General features: G+C 46.8%; 1 protein-coding gene across 1 annotated transcript in view; it reads left to right on the top strand.

Annotated features, from left to right (window-relative positions):
* The window catches only part of ROR2 (ROR family WNT receptor 2), a 169,732-nt gene extending 163,875 nt beyond the window's left edge, over window positions 1-5,857 (top strand). Inside the window, exons 11-12 of the mRNA XM_085043445.1 lie at window positions 604-806; window positions 2,504-5,857. Of these exons, the coding sequence (XP_084899571.1) occupies window positions 604-806; window positions 2,504-3,946 (1,646 nt within the window). The 3' untranslated portion in view covers window positions 3,947-5,857. The remainder of the gene's footprint in view (window positions 1-603; window positions 807-2,503) is intronic.
* The last annotated feature ends 15,206 nt before the right edge of the window (window positions 5,858-21,063 follow it).

Here is a 21,063-nt window from a genome sequence, read left to right on the forward strand (position 1 = left end):
CTCTTTCATGTCAGTCTCTAACATAAAAGCTCTGCAATTCTATTATGTACAGAACAAATAATATCTCTGCTAATGAGAAGCAAAATTAATTTTATTCTGGGCTGAAGTACCACCAGTGGAGGTAAAGAATGGGCCAGGTGTTGATGAAATGGCTGAAGCTATGAGAGTTGGTCAGACTGTGTTGTTCTACGGGGTCACACTGAGGTCATTGGTTGATATACTGTCACAGAGACTGCTCACTTGTTTTTTACGCCCTGAACGAGATAATGCAGTGATACTCTGGTCTGTGTTCTGCAGTGTCCTCATCTGGAAGCCTCAAAAATAAAGTAAAATTAACCACATGCTGTTACAGCCCACACATTAAATGTGGGGCTCCTAGTTTATCTTCATACTGCTTGTTGTGATGTCTGTTCAAGCTTTTTTGAAATATTTAATGGAAAATTACGAAAAAAGGGGAGAAGGTAATGTGTCTTCTGTTTTCAGGGTATAGTTTACTTTTATTATTATATTAAAATATAATATTGATGATCATAATATTTTGCTGTAGTATCAAATGCCTTAAAAATACATATTGTAAGCAAAGAGCGTTTCTGTGCTCAACAGGTCCACGTGACAACAGCAAAATGGGAATCCTCTACATCCTTGTTCCCAGCATTGCCATCCCTCTGGTGATAGCCTGCCTTTTCTTCCTGGTCTGCATGTGCAGAAACAAGCAGAAGGCATCTGCTGCTACACCACAGCGCCGCCAGCTGATGGCATCTCCCAGCCAAGACATGGAAATGCCACTCATTAATCAACACAAACAGGTATTTCTTACACAATTTGTTTCGGCCCACATATTTCCAAATGTCATGATTTTCAGCATCTCAGGTTTTCTGGGTTCAAATCAAGTAATGTTGTAAGTGACCTTATTTTTATACTATGCAGGCCATCTACATCAGGTAAAGCCAGGTCTTGCACTTGGTAGCTGTACCCAGAAATCCTGGCCTTGGGCAACAGGTTTCAGCACAAAGTATTTGATGGCATTTGTCCTTACCTGTCAATCACCATTCTGCCTGCTCTCTGAGTAACTGGAAACATTGTTATTTCTGATGCAGTCATCAACCTGCAGCTCATTTTTCCTCCTAGTAATGACGTGGCCCAGTTGCCTGTTTAAAGCACGATGCATGGTGGGGTTTCTTGTCTAATCCTTCAGTTCAAGACCTCTGGTGTTCTGATCCACAAGTGAGTGGAGAGCTGAGATGGGGTGCAGCGTGTTTCCAAGGCTGTGTATCACAAAGGATGTTGAAAGAAAAAGGGCTCTGAAGTCATGTCCACAGATGTCAGCTCCTGCATAGGATTTTCTGTGTCAACTATCTGATCTCTGCACTAAAATCCTGTTCAGAGCTGATGTTGAATTTCTAAACACAGCATTTACAAGATGCAAACTTTAAAAAACAATGCTTACTTTGGAACAATTGGCAACATATGTTCAAACATTCATCAACAATTGGCATAATTTGTTAAAGAATATTACCCATTGTAACAAATTGCATTCATTTTGTGCGTTAATGGGAATATTTAAAGGCTGAGCCTGAACTGCACTGGAAATTTTCCAGCTCAGTCCACTAACTCAGTCTGTTGGACATTAAAATCAGAGGTTGTTCTCAAATCACCTGCTAAAACATCTCCCCAGCCTGCCCTGCTCCCTCATGCTGTGGCATCCTATGTGTGAAGCTGTGCCAGCTACACCTCACTTGGTCAGGGATTCCTCCATCCGTTACTGGTCAGGACAGACCCAGACATCACCATCACAAACATCCTTGCTTTCCCTCCCAGCCACAGGAGGAGGGATCTGGGGATTTCTCACTCTTGGATTTGCAACCTTTTCCTTCAAGTACCAGGAAGAAATTCCTCCTTCTGCTCCCATTCTAACCCCCTCTTTATTGAAGCTAACTCAAGGTTCCTCAGCAGGGTACTGTACACAGCTGCCCGTGGCCAGGGGCCGTTCCTGTAGTGCAACAGAGAAGAAAGGGCATTATGTGCTACTGTAGAGCTGAAAGAGAGACGTTTTGTTCCTTCTTCTGCTGAAAAGGATGTTTCAGTTCACTCTGAAACTGCTGCCTCCTCAGCCAGTGCTTTTCTGACAGGTCTCCTCTGGGCAGCTTGGGGCTGGTCTGCAGAGAAAGTAGAGATGCAGTTAATAGATGCCATTGCTTGCCAGATTTACTCTGAGTCCAATATTAATTTAGCTTGCAGGAAATGTGGCCACTCCTTTGTTAAAATAATTATACCCATTATCCTGCAGTGTAATTCAATTTATACTTCTGATAACAGTGTAACTCATTTCAAGGTTAACTGTGAAATCAATAGACCGATGTGAATACACAAAACCTGAAAAGTCCTGTTGGCCCACTTTATGTTTATTTTAGAGATCTAACCACTGGGAGATCTTCTTTAATAAGAGATTCTGTTGTTCAGAAAACATGGTGAGTTTTCACTGACTGTCTTTACTTCATTTCAGGCTAAGCTTAAAGAAATTAATCTGTCCACTGTGCGTTTTATGGAGGAACTCGGAGAGGAGAGATTTGGCAAAGTCTACAAGGGGCATCTCTTTGGTACAGCACCAGGTGAACAGACACAAGCTGTTGCCATTAAGACACTTAAAGACAAAGCAGAACTGGCTCTTCGGGAAGAATTTAAACATGAGGCAATGATGAGATCACGATTACAGCACCCAAACATTGTTTGTTTGCTGGGAATAGTGACAAAGGAACAACCTATAAGTATGATATTTAGTTATTGTTCCCACAGTGATCTCCATGAGTTCTTGGTGATGAGGTCCCCTCATTCGGATGTTGGCAGCACTGATGATGACAAGACAGTAAAATCCACTCTGGAACCAGCAGACTTTTTTCATATCGTCACTCAGATAGCTGCAGGAATGGAATACCTTTCTAGCCACCATGTTGTCCACAAGGACTTGGCCACTAGAAATATACTGGTGTTCGATAAACTGAATGTGAAAATATCTGATTTGGGCCTTTTCAGGGAAGTTTATGCTGCTGATTACTACAAACTGATGGGAAATTCCCTTCTTCCTATCCGGTGGATGTCCCCTGAGGCTATTATGTATGGCAAATTTTCTATTGATTCAGATATATGGTCGTACGGAGTTGTGTTGTGGGAAGTTTTCAGCTATGGCCTGCAGCCTTACTGTGGTTATTCTAACCAGGATGTCATTGAGATGATCAGGAACCGACAGGTTTTGCCGTGTCCCGATGACTGCCCCACATGGATATACACTTTGATGTTGGAGTGTTGGAATGAATTTCCCAACAGAAGACCAAGATTTAAAGATATACATAACAGACTAAGAACATGGGGAAACCTTTCTAATTACAACAGCTCAGCGCAAACTTCTGGGGCAAGCAACACCACACAAACAAGTTCTCTCAGCACAAGCCCTGTTAGCAATGTCAGCAATGCTAGATACATTGGACCAAAGCAGAAAGCTCCAGCCTTCCCTCAACCGCAGTTCATACAAATGAAAGGCCAGATGAGACCAATGGTCCCACCTCCTCAACTCTACATTCCAGTCAATGGCTACCAGCCAATGCCTGCCTATGGTGCTTACTTGCCAAATTTTTATCCCGTCCAAATTCCAATGCAAATGGCTCCTCAGCAGATACCTCCCCAGATCATTCCCAAGCCAGGCTCCCACCACAGCGGGAGCGGATCTACCAGCACAGGCTACGTAACAACGGCACCTTCCAACGCCTCGGTGGCTGACAGGGCTGCTCTGCTGTCAGAAGGCACAGATGACACACACAATGGAACGGAAGATATTGCCCAGAACCCTGTCCAGGAGGAGGAGGAAGAAGAGGGCTCTGTGCCTGAAACAGAATTGCTGGGTGATAATGACACACTTCAGATGGACGAAGCAGAAATTCAATCAGAAGCCTAAGGAATTTGGCCTCATTGCTAAGAGTTCCACATCACTTCCATGCATGGATACAGTAGATCCTTAGGCTTAACAGAGTGATTTTGATCTGATTCAAAAGAAACAAAACTAAAAAAAGTAACATCCTTGTAAATTGCAGCAGTAATGACATACCAGGTTTATTGACCGTTGCCACCATCAGATTTTTCAAATACGATGGTATAGAATTGCTGGGTTTAATCTTTTTTTACTGTCCTACAGTTCTTGATAGAAGCTGCTTTTCAAATATGTACTGTTGCTGTGCAACGTATTGCAGAGTAGCATTGCACATCATGTATATCATGATATGTGAGTGTAATGTTAGTGAATTATGCTTAAACCAATAACACAAAAAGGAATCCAACTATGGTTGCAAAATTGCTCTAAGCATAAAGAAGTGCCCTGGATGTGATGGACAGCTTAGTTTGTAGTATTTATCTCTTTGACATAATGGACACAAGATTGTTTGCTTTTTGAGTCTGAAAAACTAAGTTGAGAATAATGATCTGTATTTGTATTACAATAACAAGAAAAGGGGGGAAACTGAACATTAAATTGACTGTGCTGAGCAAGACCATGGGTCTCTCCAGCCCAGTAGGATGTCTTGAAAGGCTATTGATAATGCCTGCCCAGGGATAGACTGCAAGGGCAATTTCCCTTGTAGAATTTTCCCAGGGTATTTCCCCAGCCTCCAGCAATTTGTGGCTTAGGGTCTTCCCAAGCCAGAAGTGGATTTTTTTTCTGCTAAATAGCCCTCAATGGAATTTTCTGCCATGAATCCAAATGATTTTGAACTCACGTAAAGTTAAAGTATCCACAACAGCTTGTGGAATAACATGAGAGGAGAAAGGATGGTTTTCTTTCATCACTTCCGGTGAATGACTGGGACAGAAGCTTCCAAATGAGATCATCCGACTGCATTTGTGGATGAAAGTATTCCTTCTCTGCTGTGTACTGTCAGCAGCAAACAGCCTTAATACACTGTTAACCAAAAATGGGGATATTGTAGGGGATATTATAGGTGTGCACTAACTTAAGAAATCCAACTTTAATTGCATATTGGTTATCAAGTATAGAAAAAGGCTCCACATGTATGTTCCTACATTGTAACAGTGTTGGGTTTTGTGCGGGGTTATTAGACTTACTTGATTTACCACAGTTACTGCTGGATTGCATGTTTTTTCCTGACTTTTTAGTAAAAATTACCCTTGAACTTTAGAAGACCAAAATAAGCAATACTGTACAAGGTGCTGTTTTTGTGCTTCTATTTGCAGGATGAATCATGTACAGATCTTTAAATGTAATTTATGTTTTACTACATTTTATATACTTTTTTTCATTGAAATATTTGGATTTTTGAATGAATGACTTTATAACTTAATCATTTACAATATTCACATGTGGTGCAGTTTTATGGTATTGCTGTTTCATTTTGCTAAACACGCAGACATGTCCATACATTTCATGACCCCTTTCTGTAATACAAGCAGTACACATTCTCATTGTAGCATTGTAGCCAACACACACTATAGCTATAAGTTGTACATCAAACATGGAGTATTCAATAAAGTGATGCAACAAGTATGATGAAGTACGTTATCCTACAGCCGCTGTTTTGTTAGGGTACGTTGTGGAAATAAAAATGGCCACAATTGCTTAAGTTACAGGTTTCACACCTAAACTGCAAGTTTTTTTTATTACATTGGGATTCACTTGTATGTTGTATATCATTGTGAGCTACACCCTGTGTTCAAGGTATGGCAGTACTTTTGGCATTTCACCTGGATTTGGAAATGCACTGGTAGGAATAAAACATGAAAGCTTTATTACTTGTGTTAATATAATGCAGCTTTGGGTGCTTTTACTAAATAAAGGATAAATAAAAAAAGAAAAAAAGGTGAAATTTATTTATGTGAAGTTGTTTTTTCTAGTTTCTTGATCTCAGATAAATGAACTTGATTAATCAATTGTCTTCCTTTGTTCCTTTGCTAACCTACTTCAGAGTAAGTGGAGAGCAAATGGTCCAGGTTACACCACAGATTTGTCAGTGAGAGAAAAGATGTAGTAAGCGGATGTAATGAACAGAAGACAATGAAAACTTCTGTACAGTACTGTCAGAAGTTCGGCCTGTTTCTAGCAGTCAAAGAGCATTACAACTTTGTGTTCTTTAAGTACAGTTTAGCGAATGCCTAATTCTCTTCCTTAAGCTTCATAAATTCACTATAGACAGAAGAAAAAGGTCAGATTCCTATACTGATTTTCCCATCTCCACTTAATGGGGACATGCTCTCAAAGTGATGGTTGAGGAGCAATATAGAATTTTCTAGGTCAGCCTTGGTAATACACGCAGTACTGGAGAGGGGTTTTCCCCCTCTGATGATCTGGATAGACTCATCTGAGCTGCCAGGATTTGAGCCACGATGGCATGTAAACACCTCCTCTGCACTTCAGGTGAGCATCTCTGCACAAGCACAACATGTTAGTGGCTACTCTAAGTCATGTGGATTGGCAGTGACGTCTTGTTCTGCAACTTCCCAGACTAACGTTGCCTGTGATATCTGCTGTACAGACCCAGCAAGTGTCAGAATCTGCCTTTCCTCCCCAAGACTTGGAAGCAAGGCCAGCAGACACCAGGGAGGGGATGAGGAGGTAAGTGGATGGGACAAGGTGGTAAGTGAGGGAAGGGTTGGGGCTGGGGCCAAACCAAACCAGTATGATACTGCCCACTTGGGCTTGCAAAGGTACTTCTTCCTGCCAGCTCTAGCCTAGCTGGAACTTTTCTTGAGGGCAGAACAGCTTTTCTAGGCAACAAATACTTGTCTGGATGGCCAGGAAAGGGCAAGGTGTTTTTGAGAAGACTGTGGAATGCTTCAAAGGTTTTCTCTTGTTTCTATTATCCTACTCTGATGATATGATTTCGTAAGACAGGCTCTGGTCTTAGAAAAAGTGGATGGAGCACTGACATTTTCCACACCTGCCCACTGGCGAGGCAGGAAGTTCCCTGTTTGCAAAAGCATGTAGGGTAGATGGGGAATCAATTTGCAATCACAGAGCAGGAAACTTGAGAATTGGTTCCTAGTCTGAATGTGGAAACTGACTATGGATGTGTCAGTAGTTCCAATGTGACTCCTGTTCTGATGTTGTCCGAGATGTGCATTTATTGCCCTCATCTGCTTTACCCATTGAGACTACAGGGAAGACAAAGATATGCAAAGAGTGCAGTATAGGCAGCTGTATAAGAACAGAGGATTCACCCACAATGCTAAGTACAAACAGATATTATTACAAACTTTGATAGGCAGCTTCATTCCATCATGTTAATGTCACTACTCTTAGTTTAGGGAAATCTGGTGATTTCCCTAAAGACTCATCTAGAGGAACAAGCTCCCTGCTGAAATAAGAATCCTTTGCTTCCTGTATCTGCCATGGCTGTGAACATCATAGTAAGTCATAGGGAATTTACTTCACAGTAACAGTACCTCCAACTTTTATTAGAGAGATTAGTTTGATTTTTTTCTCACTTACTATCTAAGGAGCTCATCAGATGCCACAGCCTTTTGTGTTCAGAGGAATCACCTCACTTCAGCCATGTGGGAATGAAGGGAAGAGGTTTGATGGTTTCTGGAAGAGAGGTCAGGAGCATTTGCTGAGTGAGAATAACAGCACTCTCAAAAGATGTCAGACCTTGAGATATTTGACAAAACAGATGTAAGGATGAGAAGCATCCAGCTGCAAGCACGGTAGTTTCTTCAAATAAAGCGAAGTCATAGTTTCACCGTGCATAGAAAGTAATTCTGTTTCTAGACAGGCAAATGCTACTGTAAGCTCTTCTCCGAAACAACATTTCAGTACCCAAAATACGAAGAAAGAATCAACTGGCAAAACCATCATCTTTCTGAGGAAAGGGACTAAATTCATGTTGTAAGGAACAACAGTGTATGTTCCTGTTCTATAAACAAATCTACACAATGTTAGTGGAATCTGTGACTGGAATCAGGTTTTGGGGATTTGCTCTAACAATGGAAAAGTGATACCAGAAGAGTAGTAATACACAACATAAAACAATGACACGGCTCAGTGAGTTTTAGTTCCACCATACCAGAAAACTGAATTTTTTTTCTTGTTTTTGAAAAGAGACCTTGTATAGTCTGTTTTTTGCAGCTTCCAGACATGCCAAGTTTTTGTCTCCTTCAGTCTGAGACAAAATGAAGCCTATGAAGGCTATGAAAATATGAAGCCTAAACAATCTAAGGACTATTAAGCAATACTAAATGTGTTCACTTGGCAAGATAAACCAAGTCTGTGATATCTGGGTCAGTCTGATCTTTCTCTAGAGCAAAATGTACTGTGTCTACTGTAATAAAACATAAGAGAGTTGGTTCAGCAGGGTCTCCTTTCCAGAAAAATGCTGTGAAAACATTTTGCACCTACTGTTCCTGGCTTGTGCTATGGTTGATGCTGTAAAGTTGTAGTGTCTGGATTCTATAACAACTGCTCCTTCTTAAAAAATATGCAGTAGGGGCTCCTAACAATGGGTTGTCACTGCAGAAGACTCAGCCACCTGACTTGCTTTGTGACCTCAAGTAGAAGGCAACCCCTTGCCTGATTTTGCAAGAAAACTTATGCTGGAATGTAAGGCAACAGCTCTGTGCTTGGGGTCTGTCATGTTCCACTGTGGGGAACTGCAAGTAGTTCTTTTTAAAATAAATGGTTTAGGATGAAATTAAGTCAACCAAGGTGATACTGTATCTGAGAACTGTTTATTGGTAATGAACAAAAAGAGAATGATGTAATTGCCCTACTAAAGAGGACTAGGAAAGACAGAAAAGGAGGAAGGAAAATGGAAAAGGATGGAGGGAAGAGAGGGGAGAAGAGAGGGAGTGAGAGAAACAGAGAAGCAGTCCTCAGCAGGCTGGAGACAAAGCAAACACAAGACTCAAAAGTCCAAAAGGACAAGACTGAAAAGCCCTGTCTCAAAAAAGCTACGAGCAAAAAGCCCCAGTTCCAAAGTTCCAATCAAAAAAGCCAAGATTCAAAAAGCTCCCAAACACACCGAGCCCCAGCTCCCAATTCCCCGAGCTTGTGACACAGTTACTTTTCATGCCCCCAGCCCCTCACAAAGTCCACCTGCTGACAGGAGTCTATTGGCCCAGTCCAACATTGATGTCTCTGGAGGGTACAGTGTCTGGTGTTCCACTGCTGACAGCCTGTCCCACGTCAGACATGAAATGGTTGCCAAAAAAAGTCTCCCCAGAGACAGGCCTTCTGCCATCTTCTTCCTGTTGACTCCTGCAAGTGGCACATGTGCAGCCCTTCCCTCAACTGCCTCTGACAATCAGTGCTGAGACAAATCAAAACTAAAATGGCTCCTCACAGGGTCAAATTAAATGTATGAACAGGTGTGCCTGTGTATGCACACACCAGCTCATACAGACATGAACCAGCAGCGGCCAATGCACATGCAGATGGTTTCAGTTCATTGGAGGAAGTTTTTCTCTTTGCCTTCTGTGACATGCTGTTGTTCCAGGGCTGTGTGAGATCTTTTGCAGCCCTGAATCCAAAGCCAGTTTCTCCTGGTGTGTTTACTGGGCACTTCCAGTGACCAGTCAGTCACAGGCCTTGCGGGCCTGTGGCAGGAGCAGACTTACAGGACAAGCCTTACGTGAGGAATCCCATAGCAGCACCCATGCAAGATTCCTTGCTTTTAAATACAAACTGTGAATGAGAATTCAATGTGAGATAGGTTTTCTAAAAAGGCAATTTTTGTTCTAACTGACCTGAGCTTAATGCATTTATTTTCTGGACAAATGTATAGTCAAGTGCTGAGGAGAAATGGCACCTTTTTCAGATGGTTTACTGGTGGGTGAACTTGTATAGCACAATTGCAAATCCACTCCAGCTTTACTGTGTGGCTCATATTTTGTTTAACACAGACTGTAAAGAAAGGGACAGAAAGGTTGTGAGTCTGTTCATCACTGGGGACAAGGATAAGACAAAGGTCAATTCCCCTGAGTCTGCTGAGTCCTGTATCTGCCCTGTGCTTGATGGCCAGGTAAAATCAGCTGCTGTGGCAGCCAAAGTTTGTCTGGTTATAAAACCAGGCATTGACATTCTGCTCACTTTGTCCTCAATCATATCACTGGGATAAAGCAGAGAAGTTCAGGGAAGAAAATGCGATCCAGACGAATCAGTGGGAATTTCATCACTAACTTAAATAGTGACTGAATTTCACCATTTTCTTGGCAGGGCTTGTGTCTGTGTCAAGCCTTTATAAAAATGTTGAGCCTGGCTCCTGTTATACCCAAGTCTGAGTCTGTCTAAGGAAACCCTGGAATTGAGAGAGCAGCAGGAATCCTTGTTTCCCTCCTATGAGCAGTGTTGAGTTCCCTAATAGGGGTCACAGGGTCTGGCATGCTTGGTGTGCTGCTCCTGCTCTTTAAAGCCCTGGGCACAACTTTTGTTTCTGCCTATGTATAATAATACAAATTCATTTGACTAATTTCTTGGTAATTGAAGGATTTTAGGAATTCTATCACAATTGAGGCATTTGGGAGTAGGATAGTTTAATGACATTATACCTTAAGTTAGAAAAGTGACAGGTCAATACAGGTTATATATTTAGTTTCTGTTATTCATGCATTAAGTAAATAATAATCACACAGAAATCATAGCCATGGTAGCACTTCAGTTCTTCATTTCTTTGTTTTCCTTATAGTTCAAGAGTCACAGGTGAATCTGTGGGTTTTGCAAATGAAAAGGAACTGGCAAGTGGAAGGTACAGCATCCTCTGTGTTCCCTTGGGTTATTGGCAGCACAGCTGGAGATCTTACCTGTGGTCACTCTCAGGTTCTCTGCTTACTCTCAAATCTCCTGGGTGGAATGATAAACTCTCGATGTGGTACAGCTCATCATGTCCTTAGAATTTGTTCATCCCTTGTCCGTTTAATGCCTGAGCTGCACTCATTGTCAGTGCCACTCATCAGTTTCCCAGACAGGAGAAAGAGCAAGTGAAATTCAGCCAAACATGGAGAAAAGCACTAGATGGAAAACATTAAAAGGTGCAAATACAAATGTAGGCATCACTACAGAGCACTTCAGAAAAAGTCTGTTTGTTTAGGCAGGGATATGAAAGTCTTAAAATTCTCATGGGTAGACAGCACTGTTTTACACGTCTTCACTCACATCTTCTGTATATGCAAATAAGGAATATTTTCATATAACAAGTTTGCAGTAGTCACTCCCTGGATCTGGGTTTGTGTCTCCTTCCATCATGGCAGTCAAACCAAATTTCTTCTGAAAAAGAACCTGAAAGAGAGATGGAGAGTTTTGCAATGAGGAATGTCCTGTTAACCAGGTGTTTTCAGAGCTCTGTTTCATACAGCCGTAACCAATAGCGCACTCCATTTTGCATGGATTTTATTTATGTGCAATGCTGCCATTATTAGCCATGCCAGGCTGCAGATTAAAAACAGAATAAAAGGAACCAACTGCATAGAATGGGAGAGCCTGAGGTAGGAAAGAAAAACAAAATTCCCAAAAGCAGCACAAAAGCAATTTTTTTGCATTAGGACTTCGTCACAGAAATGGATAATACATCAAGAAAGAACACTGATGTGAACACAGCTTAATCATTCAAGAACCAGCTAACCCTTGTCCTTTGGGGAGATTTCAACTTTTGGGGTGCTAGCAAGCGTTACCAGCCAGTTGGGACAAACTCCTCCAGGAGATTTCCAAAAACAGCCAGAGGAAAACTGCTTGAGACAGAACTTTGATTAGTGTGTCCACAGTGAAGCCACTCCCCTGTGAATCCACCCTCAAGAGGATGGAAGCACCCAAGATTTGTAAATACTCATGATCGATAGGAATGACAAAAGGCACGGAGTCTGCAAAAACTCACCAAGTTTTATTAGTAAATTACATAGTTGATATGGCTACAGCTGTGTTAGTCCCTAACCTGCCTTATCTACAACTGCATAGGGGTTTGGAAGAAAGGGAGAGAAGAAGAGATGAGTAAAAGAGAGGGAAAGAGAAAAAGAAAAAGCCTAAAAACCAAGAGAGAACAAGAGATCAGCAGTCCTGGTTCCAGTGTCAATCCTGCTGATGGGAATCTCATTCCTGGTTCCAGCATCGATCCAGCCAATGGGGATCTCATTCCTGGTTCCAGGGCTGATTCTGCAGATGGGGATGTCTGTCCTGGTTCCGGTGTCAATCCTGCTGATGGGAATCTCGTTCCTGGTTCCAGCGTCAGTCCAGATGATGGCATTTCAGGATCCTGGGAGTACTGCCCAGGCTTGAGGGGGTTGTTTGCATGGAGGGATTTCCCTGTCCTGAAGACACGTTTCTTGTTTTCTATGCAAATTTGTTGTCATGCACAGTCTGTTCTTTCCGACCTGTCTGGAATTGGGTCTGAGGCTTTGGGGTTCTTGTGTGGTCTTGATTCCGCCCTGCACTCCACACTCTGTTCTTGGTTTCAGTGCTGCCCTTTTGCTGTCCTGTGTTGTGCTTCTTTCCAGGGACTGGAAGTAGATGTTTGTCCCCGAAAGGTTCTGTCCTTCCCCCCCATGGACCACTTCTCCAGTCACAATTTCTTGTTTGCCACGTCCAGTTCTTACCAAGAGCGTGGAAGATCATTCCAGTAGATAGGAATTTCCAGTAGACAGGCATTTCAGTCCAACCACTGTGCCAGGTTGTATACAGGTGTGTTGTATACAACATGGCAAGGGAGTTCCAGCAGACAGAAAGGCTTTCAAATGCCTTGCCTCAGCTCCCTTGTCTCCCAGTGTCACTGAAGAATGTCAATATTAGAAACAAAACCATCCTCTCCTTGGTTTGAGCATCAGCCTTCAGTAACATTTCCTCCAACAGAACCTGTAGGGCCAAGTGAGCATCCAGTTCAATGGACAAGGAGAGAAAAACATCTCTGCCCTGATCTCAGCAGTCACAGGTGCTCTGCTCCAAGAGATACTTTTATTTCTGGCTTCGGGAGCAGAGCCTGGATCACTGATAATGTCTGGATGTTCAAATTCTGTGACCCGTTCCAGTAAGGCAAAGAAGAGGCTGCTTCACAGGAAAGTCATGTTTCAGACAGGAGAGAAATGAGGTTCCATTTAAAGAGTACCTCCTGACTATGCCTGCATTTGGTAAACCTCAACTTCCAGGGACAAACTCACTTGGAGGCAACAGAAAAGGACGGTGAATGGGTAAGAAGTGATCACAGGAGGTAACATTCACAAACCACATAAACCAAACCCTTTGTGCTCTGGAGTAACCATGGCTGTCTACAACTGCCCATGCAGCCCGGATGGTGACCCCAAAGCATGAGTCTCTAAGGGAGCAAGGGACACCTTCAAATCAAGTGCCCTTTTCCTTCAGGGGAAAGCAGCTTTTGGCAGGTGAACTGGCAATACCAGCCAGTTGGGACAAACTCATCCAGGAGATTCCCAAAAAACACCCCAAAGAAAACTGTGTGAGACAGAACTTTGGTTAGTGTGTCCCTTGTGAACCCACCCTCAAGGGGCAGGAAGCACCCGAAACTTGTAAATGCTCATGATGGAAAGGAACGACAAAAGTCACAGTCTGCAAAAACTCAAATTTTATTAGAAAATTACACTAGAAAATTAGAAAAAGAGAGAGAAAGAAAAACAGAAAAAAAGAAAGAGAAAGGAAGAAAGGAAAGAGAAGGGAAGTTTCATGGAAGTTTCAGGGAAGGGAAGTTTCAGGGAAGGGAAGTTTCAGGGAAGTTTCAGGAAAGGGAAGTTTCAGGGAAGGGAAGTTTCAGGGAAGTTTCAGGGAAGGGAAGTTTCAGGGAAGGGAAGTTTCAGGGAAGTTTCAGGAAAGGGAAGTTTCAGGGAAGGGAAGTTTCAGGGAAGTTTCAGGGAAGGGAAGTTTCAGGGAAGTTTCAGGGAAGTTTCAGGGAAGTTTCAAGGAAGGGAAGTTTCAGGGAAGTTTTGGGAAGGGAAGGGAAAAGGGAAGGGAAGTTGAAGGGAAGTGTCAGGGAAGGGAAGTTTCAGGAAGGTTTCGGGAGGGGAGGAAATTTCAGGGAAGGTTTTGGGAAGGGATGTTTTGGGAAGGGAAGTTTTGGGAAGGGAAAGGAAGTTTTGGGAAGGGAAGAGAAGTTTTGGGAAGGGAAGGGAAGTTTTGGGAAGGTTTCGGGAAGGGATGTTTTGGGAAGGGAAAGGAAGTTTTGGGAAGGGAAGAGAAGTTTTGGGAAGTTTTGGGAAGTTTTGGGAAGTTTTGGGAAGTTTTGGGAAGGGAAGGGAAGGGAAGGGAAGGGAAGGGAAGGGAAGGGAAGGGAAGGGAAGGGAAGGGAAGGGAAGGGAAGGGAAGGGAAGGGAAGGGAAGGGAGAGAGAGAAGGAAGGAAGGCAGGAAGGCAGGAAGGCCGGGCACAGCAAGGAACAGCAAGGCAAGGCACTGCAAGGCAAGGCAAGGCACGGCAAGGCAAGGCACTGCAAGGCAAGGCAAGGCACTGCAAGGCAAGGCAAGGCACTGCAAGGCAAGGCAAGGCACTGCAAGGCAAGGCAAGGCACTGCAAGGCACTGCAAGGCAAGGCAAGGCAAGGCACTGCAAGACAAAGCAAGGTAAGGCACGGCACTGCAAGGCAAGGCAAGGCACTGCAAGGCACGGCAAGGCAAGGCACTGCAAGGCAAGGCAAGGCACTGCAAGGCAAGGCAAGGCACTGCAAGGCAAGGCAAGGCACTGCAAGGCAAGGCAAGGCACTGCAAGGCACTGCAAGGCAAGGCAAGGCAAGGCACTGCAAGACAAAGCAAGGTAAGGCACGGCACTGCAAGGCAAGGCAAGGCACTGCAAGGCACGGCAAGGCAAGGCACTGCAAGGCAAGGCAAGGCACTGCAAGGCAAGGCAAGGCACTGCAAGGCAAGGCAAGGCACTGCAAGGCAAGGCAAGGCACTGCAAGGCACTGCAAGGCAAGGCAAGGCAAGGCACTGCAAGACAAAGCAAGGTAAGGCACGGCACTGCAAGGCAAGGCAAGGCACTGCAAGGCACGGCAAGGCAAGGCACTGCAAGGCAAGGCAAGGCACTGCAAGGCAAGGCAAGGCACTGCAAGGCAAGGCAAGGCACTGCAAGGCAAGGCAAGGCACTGCAAGGCACTGTAAGGCAAGGCAAGGCACTGCAAGACAAAGCAAGGTAAGGCACGGCACTGCAAGGCACTGCAAGGCACTGTAAGGCAAGGCAAGGCACTGCAAGACAAAGCAAGGTAAGGCACGGCACTGCAAGGCACTGCAAGGCACTGTAAGGCAAGGCAAGGCACTGCAAGGCAAGGCAAGGCACGGCAAGGCAAGGCACTGCAAGGCAAGGCAAGGCACTGTAAGGCACTGCAAGGCACTGCAAGGCAAGGCACTGCAAGGCAAGGCAAGGTAAGGCACGGCACTGCAAGGCAAGGCAAGGCAAGGCAAGGCAAGGCACTGCAAGGCAAGGCAAGGCAAGGCAAGGCACTGCAAGGCAAGGCAAGGCAAGGCAAGGCAAGGCAAGGCAAGTTTCAGGAAGGAAAGGAAGAGAAAGAGCGAAAGAGCAAAAGAGCAAAAGAGCAAAAGAGCGAAAGAGTGAAAGAGAGAAAGAGAAAAAGAGAAAAGGAAGGAAGGAAGGCAGGTGAGCGGAGGCAAGGAGGCGAGGCGAGGCAAGGCGAGGCAGGAAAAGAAGAGAAAGAGCGAAAGAGCAAGAGGAGGAAGGCAGGCAAGGAGGGGAGGAGAGGGGAGGAGAGGGGAAGGGAAGGGAGAGGAGAAGGGAGGGAGGGGAGGGGAGGGGAGGGGAGGGGAGGGGAGGGAGGGAGGGAGGAGGGGAGGGAGGAGGGAGGGAGGGAGGAGGGAGGGGAGGGAGAGGAGGGGAGGGAGGGAGAGGAGGGGGGAGGGGAGGAGGGGAGGGGAGGGGAGGAGAGGGGAGGGGAAGTTTTGGGAGGAAGGGAGGAAGGGAAGTTTCAGGGAAGGGAAGTTTCAGGGAAGTTTCAGGGAAGGGAAGTTTCAGGGAAGGGAAGTTTCAGGGAAGTTTCAGAGAAGTTTCAGGGAAGGGAAGTTTCAGGGAAGTTTCAGAGAAGTTTCAGGGAAGGAGGAAGGAGGAAGGGAGGAAGGAGGGAGGGAGGGAGGGAGGCAGGGAGGGAGGCAGGGAGGCAGGGAGGGAGGCAGGGAGGGAGGGAGGCAGGGAGGGAGGGAGGGAGGGAGGGAGGGAGGGAGGGAGGGAGGGAGGCAGGGAGGGAGGCAGGGAGGGAGGCAGGGAGGCAGGGAGGGAGGGAGGGAGGGAGGGAGGGAGGGAGGAAGGAAGGAAGGAAGGAAGGGAAGGAAGGAATGAAGGGAAGGAAGGAAGGAAGGAAGAGAAGGAAGAGAGAAAGGAGGAAGGAAGGATAGAAAAAGAAAGAAAGAAAGAAAGAATGAAAGAAAGAAAGAAAGAAATCATCAATCATGGTTCTTTCATTGATCCTGCTGATGGGGATCTCCATCCTGCATCCAGTGTTGATCCCACCTATGGGATCTCATTCCTTGTTCTGGCATCGTTCCTGCTGACGTGGATGTCCATCCTGGTTCCAGTGTCAATCCCGCCAATGGGGATCTCATTCCTGGTTCCAGCGTCAATCTTGCTGATGGGGATGTCCATCCTGGTTCCAGTGTCAATCCCGCCAATGGGGATCTCATTCCTGGTTCCAGCGTCAATCTTGCTGATGGGGATGTCCATCCTGGTTCCAGTGTCAATCCCGCCAATGGGGATCTCATTCCTGGTTCCAGCGTCAGTCTTGCTGATGGGGATGTCCATCCTGGTTCCAGTGTCAATCCCGCCAATGGGGATCTCATTCCTGGTTCCAGCGTCAATCTTGCTGATGGGGATGTCCATCCTGGTTCCAGTGTCAATCCCGCCAATGGGGATCTCATTCCTGGTTCCAGCGTCAATCTTGCTGATGGGGATGTCCATCCTGGTTCCAGTGTCAATCCCGCTGATGGGATCTCATTCCCGGTTCCGGCGTCAGTCTTGCTGATGGGGATGTCCATCCTGGTTCCAGTGTCAATCCTGCTGATGGGATCTCGTTCCTGGTTCCAGCGTCAGTCCAGATGATGGCATTTCAGGATCCTGGGAGTACTGCCCAGGCTTGAGGGGGTTGTTTGCATGGAGGGATTTCCCTGTCCTGAAGACACGTTTCTTGTTTTCTATGCAAATTTGTTGTCATGCACAGTCTGTTCTTTCCGACCTGTCTGGAATTGGGTCTGAGGCTTTGGGGTTCTTGTGTGGTCTTGATTCCGCCCTGCACTCCACACTCTGTTCTTGGTTTCAGTGCTGCCCTTTTGCTGTCCTGTGTTGTGCTTCTTTCCAGGGACTAGAAACAGATGTTTGTCCCCGAAAAGTACTGTTCTCCCTCCACATGGACCCATTCTCCACTCACAGTTTCTTCTTTGTCATGTCCAGTTCTTCCCAGCAGTGCTGGGTTACTCCCAACAGCTCTTGTTTGTTCTTACCAAGAGTGCTTGGCTGACTCCACAGCCATCCAGCTGTGGATGAAACACACACAATGCCCTCCCATCTTCTGGGCCTCTCCACCTGTGTTGCTGCCGTGGGATGCTGAGCAGGCTGAGGGCAGCCAGCCTGTCTGGGCCCAGCCTGGTGCTTGCAGCAGGGCACTAATCCTCAGGCTGTCCCCCCATGCAGGGACAGCAGCACAGCCAGCTCAGAGCACGGAGTGCCCGCCTGAAGCGAGAGCTGGGCACCTTCTGAGCAGCACTGTAAGCGCGCCGCTCACTGACTGGGCTCAAGGGGATGTCCCAGAAGTTGTATCTGATGTCAATTTCCCCTTGGGATAGCTCTTTGCCATTGTTGTCTTCCCCTTGGGATGGCGTTGTCTTGTTGTCCTCTTCTTGAGGTGGATCTTCATGATTCTTATCTTCGTTATGGGACAGATCTTGATGTCTCTTGTCTTCCTCTTGGGACAGCTTGTTGTCCTTAATTTTGTTGCCTTGGCCAAGCTCTTGGGAGCTGTTATCTTGCCCCTCTTGTGCCTCCCTGGCCAAGGCCCCACCTTCGGTTGGGAAGACTGCCTCCAGCCGGCCCAACATTCTCTCACCACTGGAGATTTCCTGCAGTTCCAGCGGAGATGGGCTGGTTATCGTGATCAGGGGCAGTGTGTGCTCTGCACCAGCCTGGTGCCTTGTGTTCAGCTCCTGTGGGGGTGCCTTCTGGGACTCAGACAGAATGTGGGTGCTCAGATTCACTGCCAGCTTTGCAGGCAGTGACAGAGATGTGCTGGGGAGGATTTTCCTCCCCCTCTGCACACAGGACACTGCTGGGTGCTGCTCTGTCACTTGCCTGTGGCACCATGTCCCTGGAAGGCTGCCTGGGGGAGCTGACACAGGCCTGCCTTGTGCCTTCTTCTGCTCTCCTGTCAGCTGCTGTTGGGATCTCTGGAGCCCAGCACAGACCACGCGAGGCACGAGCACAGGGATGTGGCTCCTGCGCACCACATGGGTCTTCTGCCTTGTGCATCTGCCCGCTGGGCTCCTGGGCTTCAGCTGCTGGCAAGGCTCTGTCTTGCAGAGCAGTGGCTGTGCTGAGTCCGGCTTGTCCTGCCTGCCATGCATCTTGTCCTGTTGTGCTCTTGGCCTCTGGCTGGGTCTGTGCATCCCAGTGTAAGCCACACGGGACACAAGCACAGGGATGCGGCTCCTGTGCACCACTCGGGTCTCCTGCAATGTGTGGCTGCTAACCTGGCTCCTTGTCTCCAGCTCCTTGCAAGGCTTTGTCTTGTGGAGCAATGGTAGAGCTGAGCCCTGCTTGCCTGGAGAAGCTGCCACAGCCCGGCCACGCGTCTTGTCCTGTTGTGCTTTTGACCTCTGGCTGGATCTGTGGATCCCAGTGGAAGCCACTCGGGACACAAGCACAGGGATGCGGCTCTTGTGCACTACTTGGGTCTCCTGCAATGTGTGGCTGCTAACCTGGCTCCTTGTCTCCAGCTCCTTGCAAGGCTCTGTCTCGTGGAGCAATGGCTGTGCAGGATCCTGCTCTCCCAGGGCAGCTGGCACATCAATCCTCTGTTCCTGGCCTTGATGGGCTGTCAGTCTCTGGCTGTGCCTGTCCATCCTGGTGGATGCCATGCGGGACACTCGCACAGGAATTCGGCTCCTGAACACAGTGTGTGCCTCCTTGGATGTGCTGTGGCTCAGGGCAGCCCTCAGGCTCTGAGAGCTCGGGGCTGTGCCCTGCTCAAGGCTGTTGCCCCAGGAGTTGGCGTTCTCCTTCTCTTCCACTGCCATCTCTGTTGCTCTCTAAAGCAGAGCTCTCCAGGGAGTTGCTTCCTCGGGAGGGAGCAGAGCAGCTCTGTTGGGAGGAGATCCCTGTGGGTTAGGACAGTGACACCCTGCAGTGTCACAATGGTCCCTCCATGATGATATGGGCAGTGACACCCTGCAGTGTCACAATGGTCCCTCTATGATGATATGGTCCCACATCACCAAGGGTCCTTGGAGGTGCCTCTGTCACAAAGGTTCACCCTTTGTGACACTCTGTCACAAAGGGCCAGCATGCCTGGAGCAGCAGAGCCACTCGGATTTGGCTGGAAGCAGCTGCACCCACATTGCACAACCCCTGCACTTGTAGCCTTTTAGGCTCTGCTGTGCTCCAGGCTCCCCTGAGGCTCTCCACTCAGTCCCACATGACATCCTGAGCTCCATAGTGGAGAGCCCTGGCTTGGAAGGCCAGGCCAGCGGGTGCAGGAGCAGCTGTCTGGATGGACACAGCCAGGGGGCTTTGGGCAGGGTGGCTCCATGTGAGGTGAGGGATGAGGGGTGTCCCTCAGGACTCTGCCATGGCACCAGGGCTCTTTAATGTAATTATCAATGCCACAGAGAGTGGGATTGAGAGCACCCCCTGCACCTTTACAGCTGACAGGGAGCTAAGCTGGACAGGTGACACCAGCGAAGAAAGGGGCCATCCAGAGGGACCTGGCCAAGCTTGAGCAGTGGGACTGCAAGAACCCAGTGAGGTTCAACAAGCTGAAAGGCCTGCACCAGTGACAGAGCAATTCAAAGATCACTGAGATAGGTAGAAACCTTCCAGGTCTTCTAGGTCCTCAAGAATTTCAAGGAGCAAAATGGATTAGTGAAAAAGAGGATTGGATTTATTTAATGGTGTTATTTTTATGTGTAACATGAGGAGTCCTAACACCCCCCTCCACCAAATGAAGCCGTTAAACTTCATATTAAATATTTTATTTTGTGTTATGAACCTTGTATTTTCCCTTCTCTCCCTACTGCATTTCCAGCATGCAGTTGGCAAGGTTAGAAGTTCACTGAATCCTGAACATGTAAAATAGGAGCTGCAAGGCATTTGAAACGTCTCATCTAGTTTTATAAATCTCCTATAATTTGAATATTATCCTTTTTTTTTTTTTAAGGAATCCCCTAAAAGCTACTGTTGTGTGTACTACCAGCTCATTAATCAGACAACTAATAGAGGCAGGCTATGGCCGCAAATCTAAAGATCGTAAGTCCTGCACTCTCCCCCACCCCCTTTTCTTATATGGATTGTTTTCTAGAAGCTTCTCCTTTGTTCCCCTGAGTTTTTTATATGATTGGTTCATTTAAAAATTGTACCCTCCCCTATTGTAAATCTATTGGTCTGCACCCCTTTCCTTCTCCCCTAAGTGGCCCTTCGGGGTTGGACACTCCCCGTTTCCCCCCTTATATTCCCCTGCCGAGGTTGTTCGAAGCTCCTAGCCTCTGCACTTGCAGAGCTCGCCCGTCTCCGTCTGTGCGTCCCTCCTCGCCTCCCTCAGACCCTCACCCAAAACCCCTAATAAATGTCCCTGGCAGACCGCAGACTGGGTGTCGTGCATTCTCTCGCCGCTCCGCTCCGAAGGGGAAACCTCTCCCGCAGCCTTTTCCCTTCTGTCCCGTTCCCCCCGCGCTGTGCCAGCTGCTGACCAGAGGCGGTGCTCAGCTCACCGTGAAAAACCCACGGCTGCAGGAGGTGTCAGCCGGCGGCGCGGAGCTGAGCGCCCGTGGCTGCACCTCTGAGCCATGGACCAAACGCTCTGGGGAGAGCTGGGCACACCTGCCGGGCAAGCGAACCCTACAGTTCAAGAGTCACAGGTGAATCTGTGGGTTTTGCAAATGAA

The sequence above is a fragment of the Lichenostomus cassidix genome, chromosome Z (assembly GCF_008360975.1).
Source record: "Lichenostomus cassidix isolate B80296 chromosome Z, HeHo_3.0, whole genome shotgun sequence".
NCBI lineage: Eukaryota > Metazoa > Chordata > Aves > Passeriformes > Meliphagidae > Lichenostomus > Lichenostomus cassidix.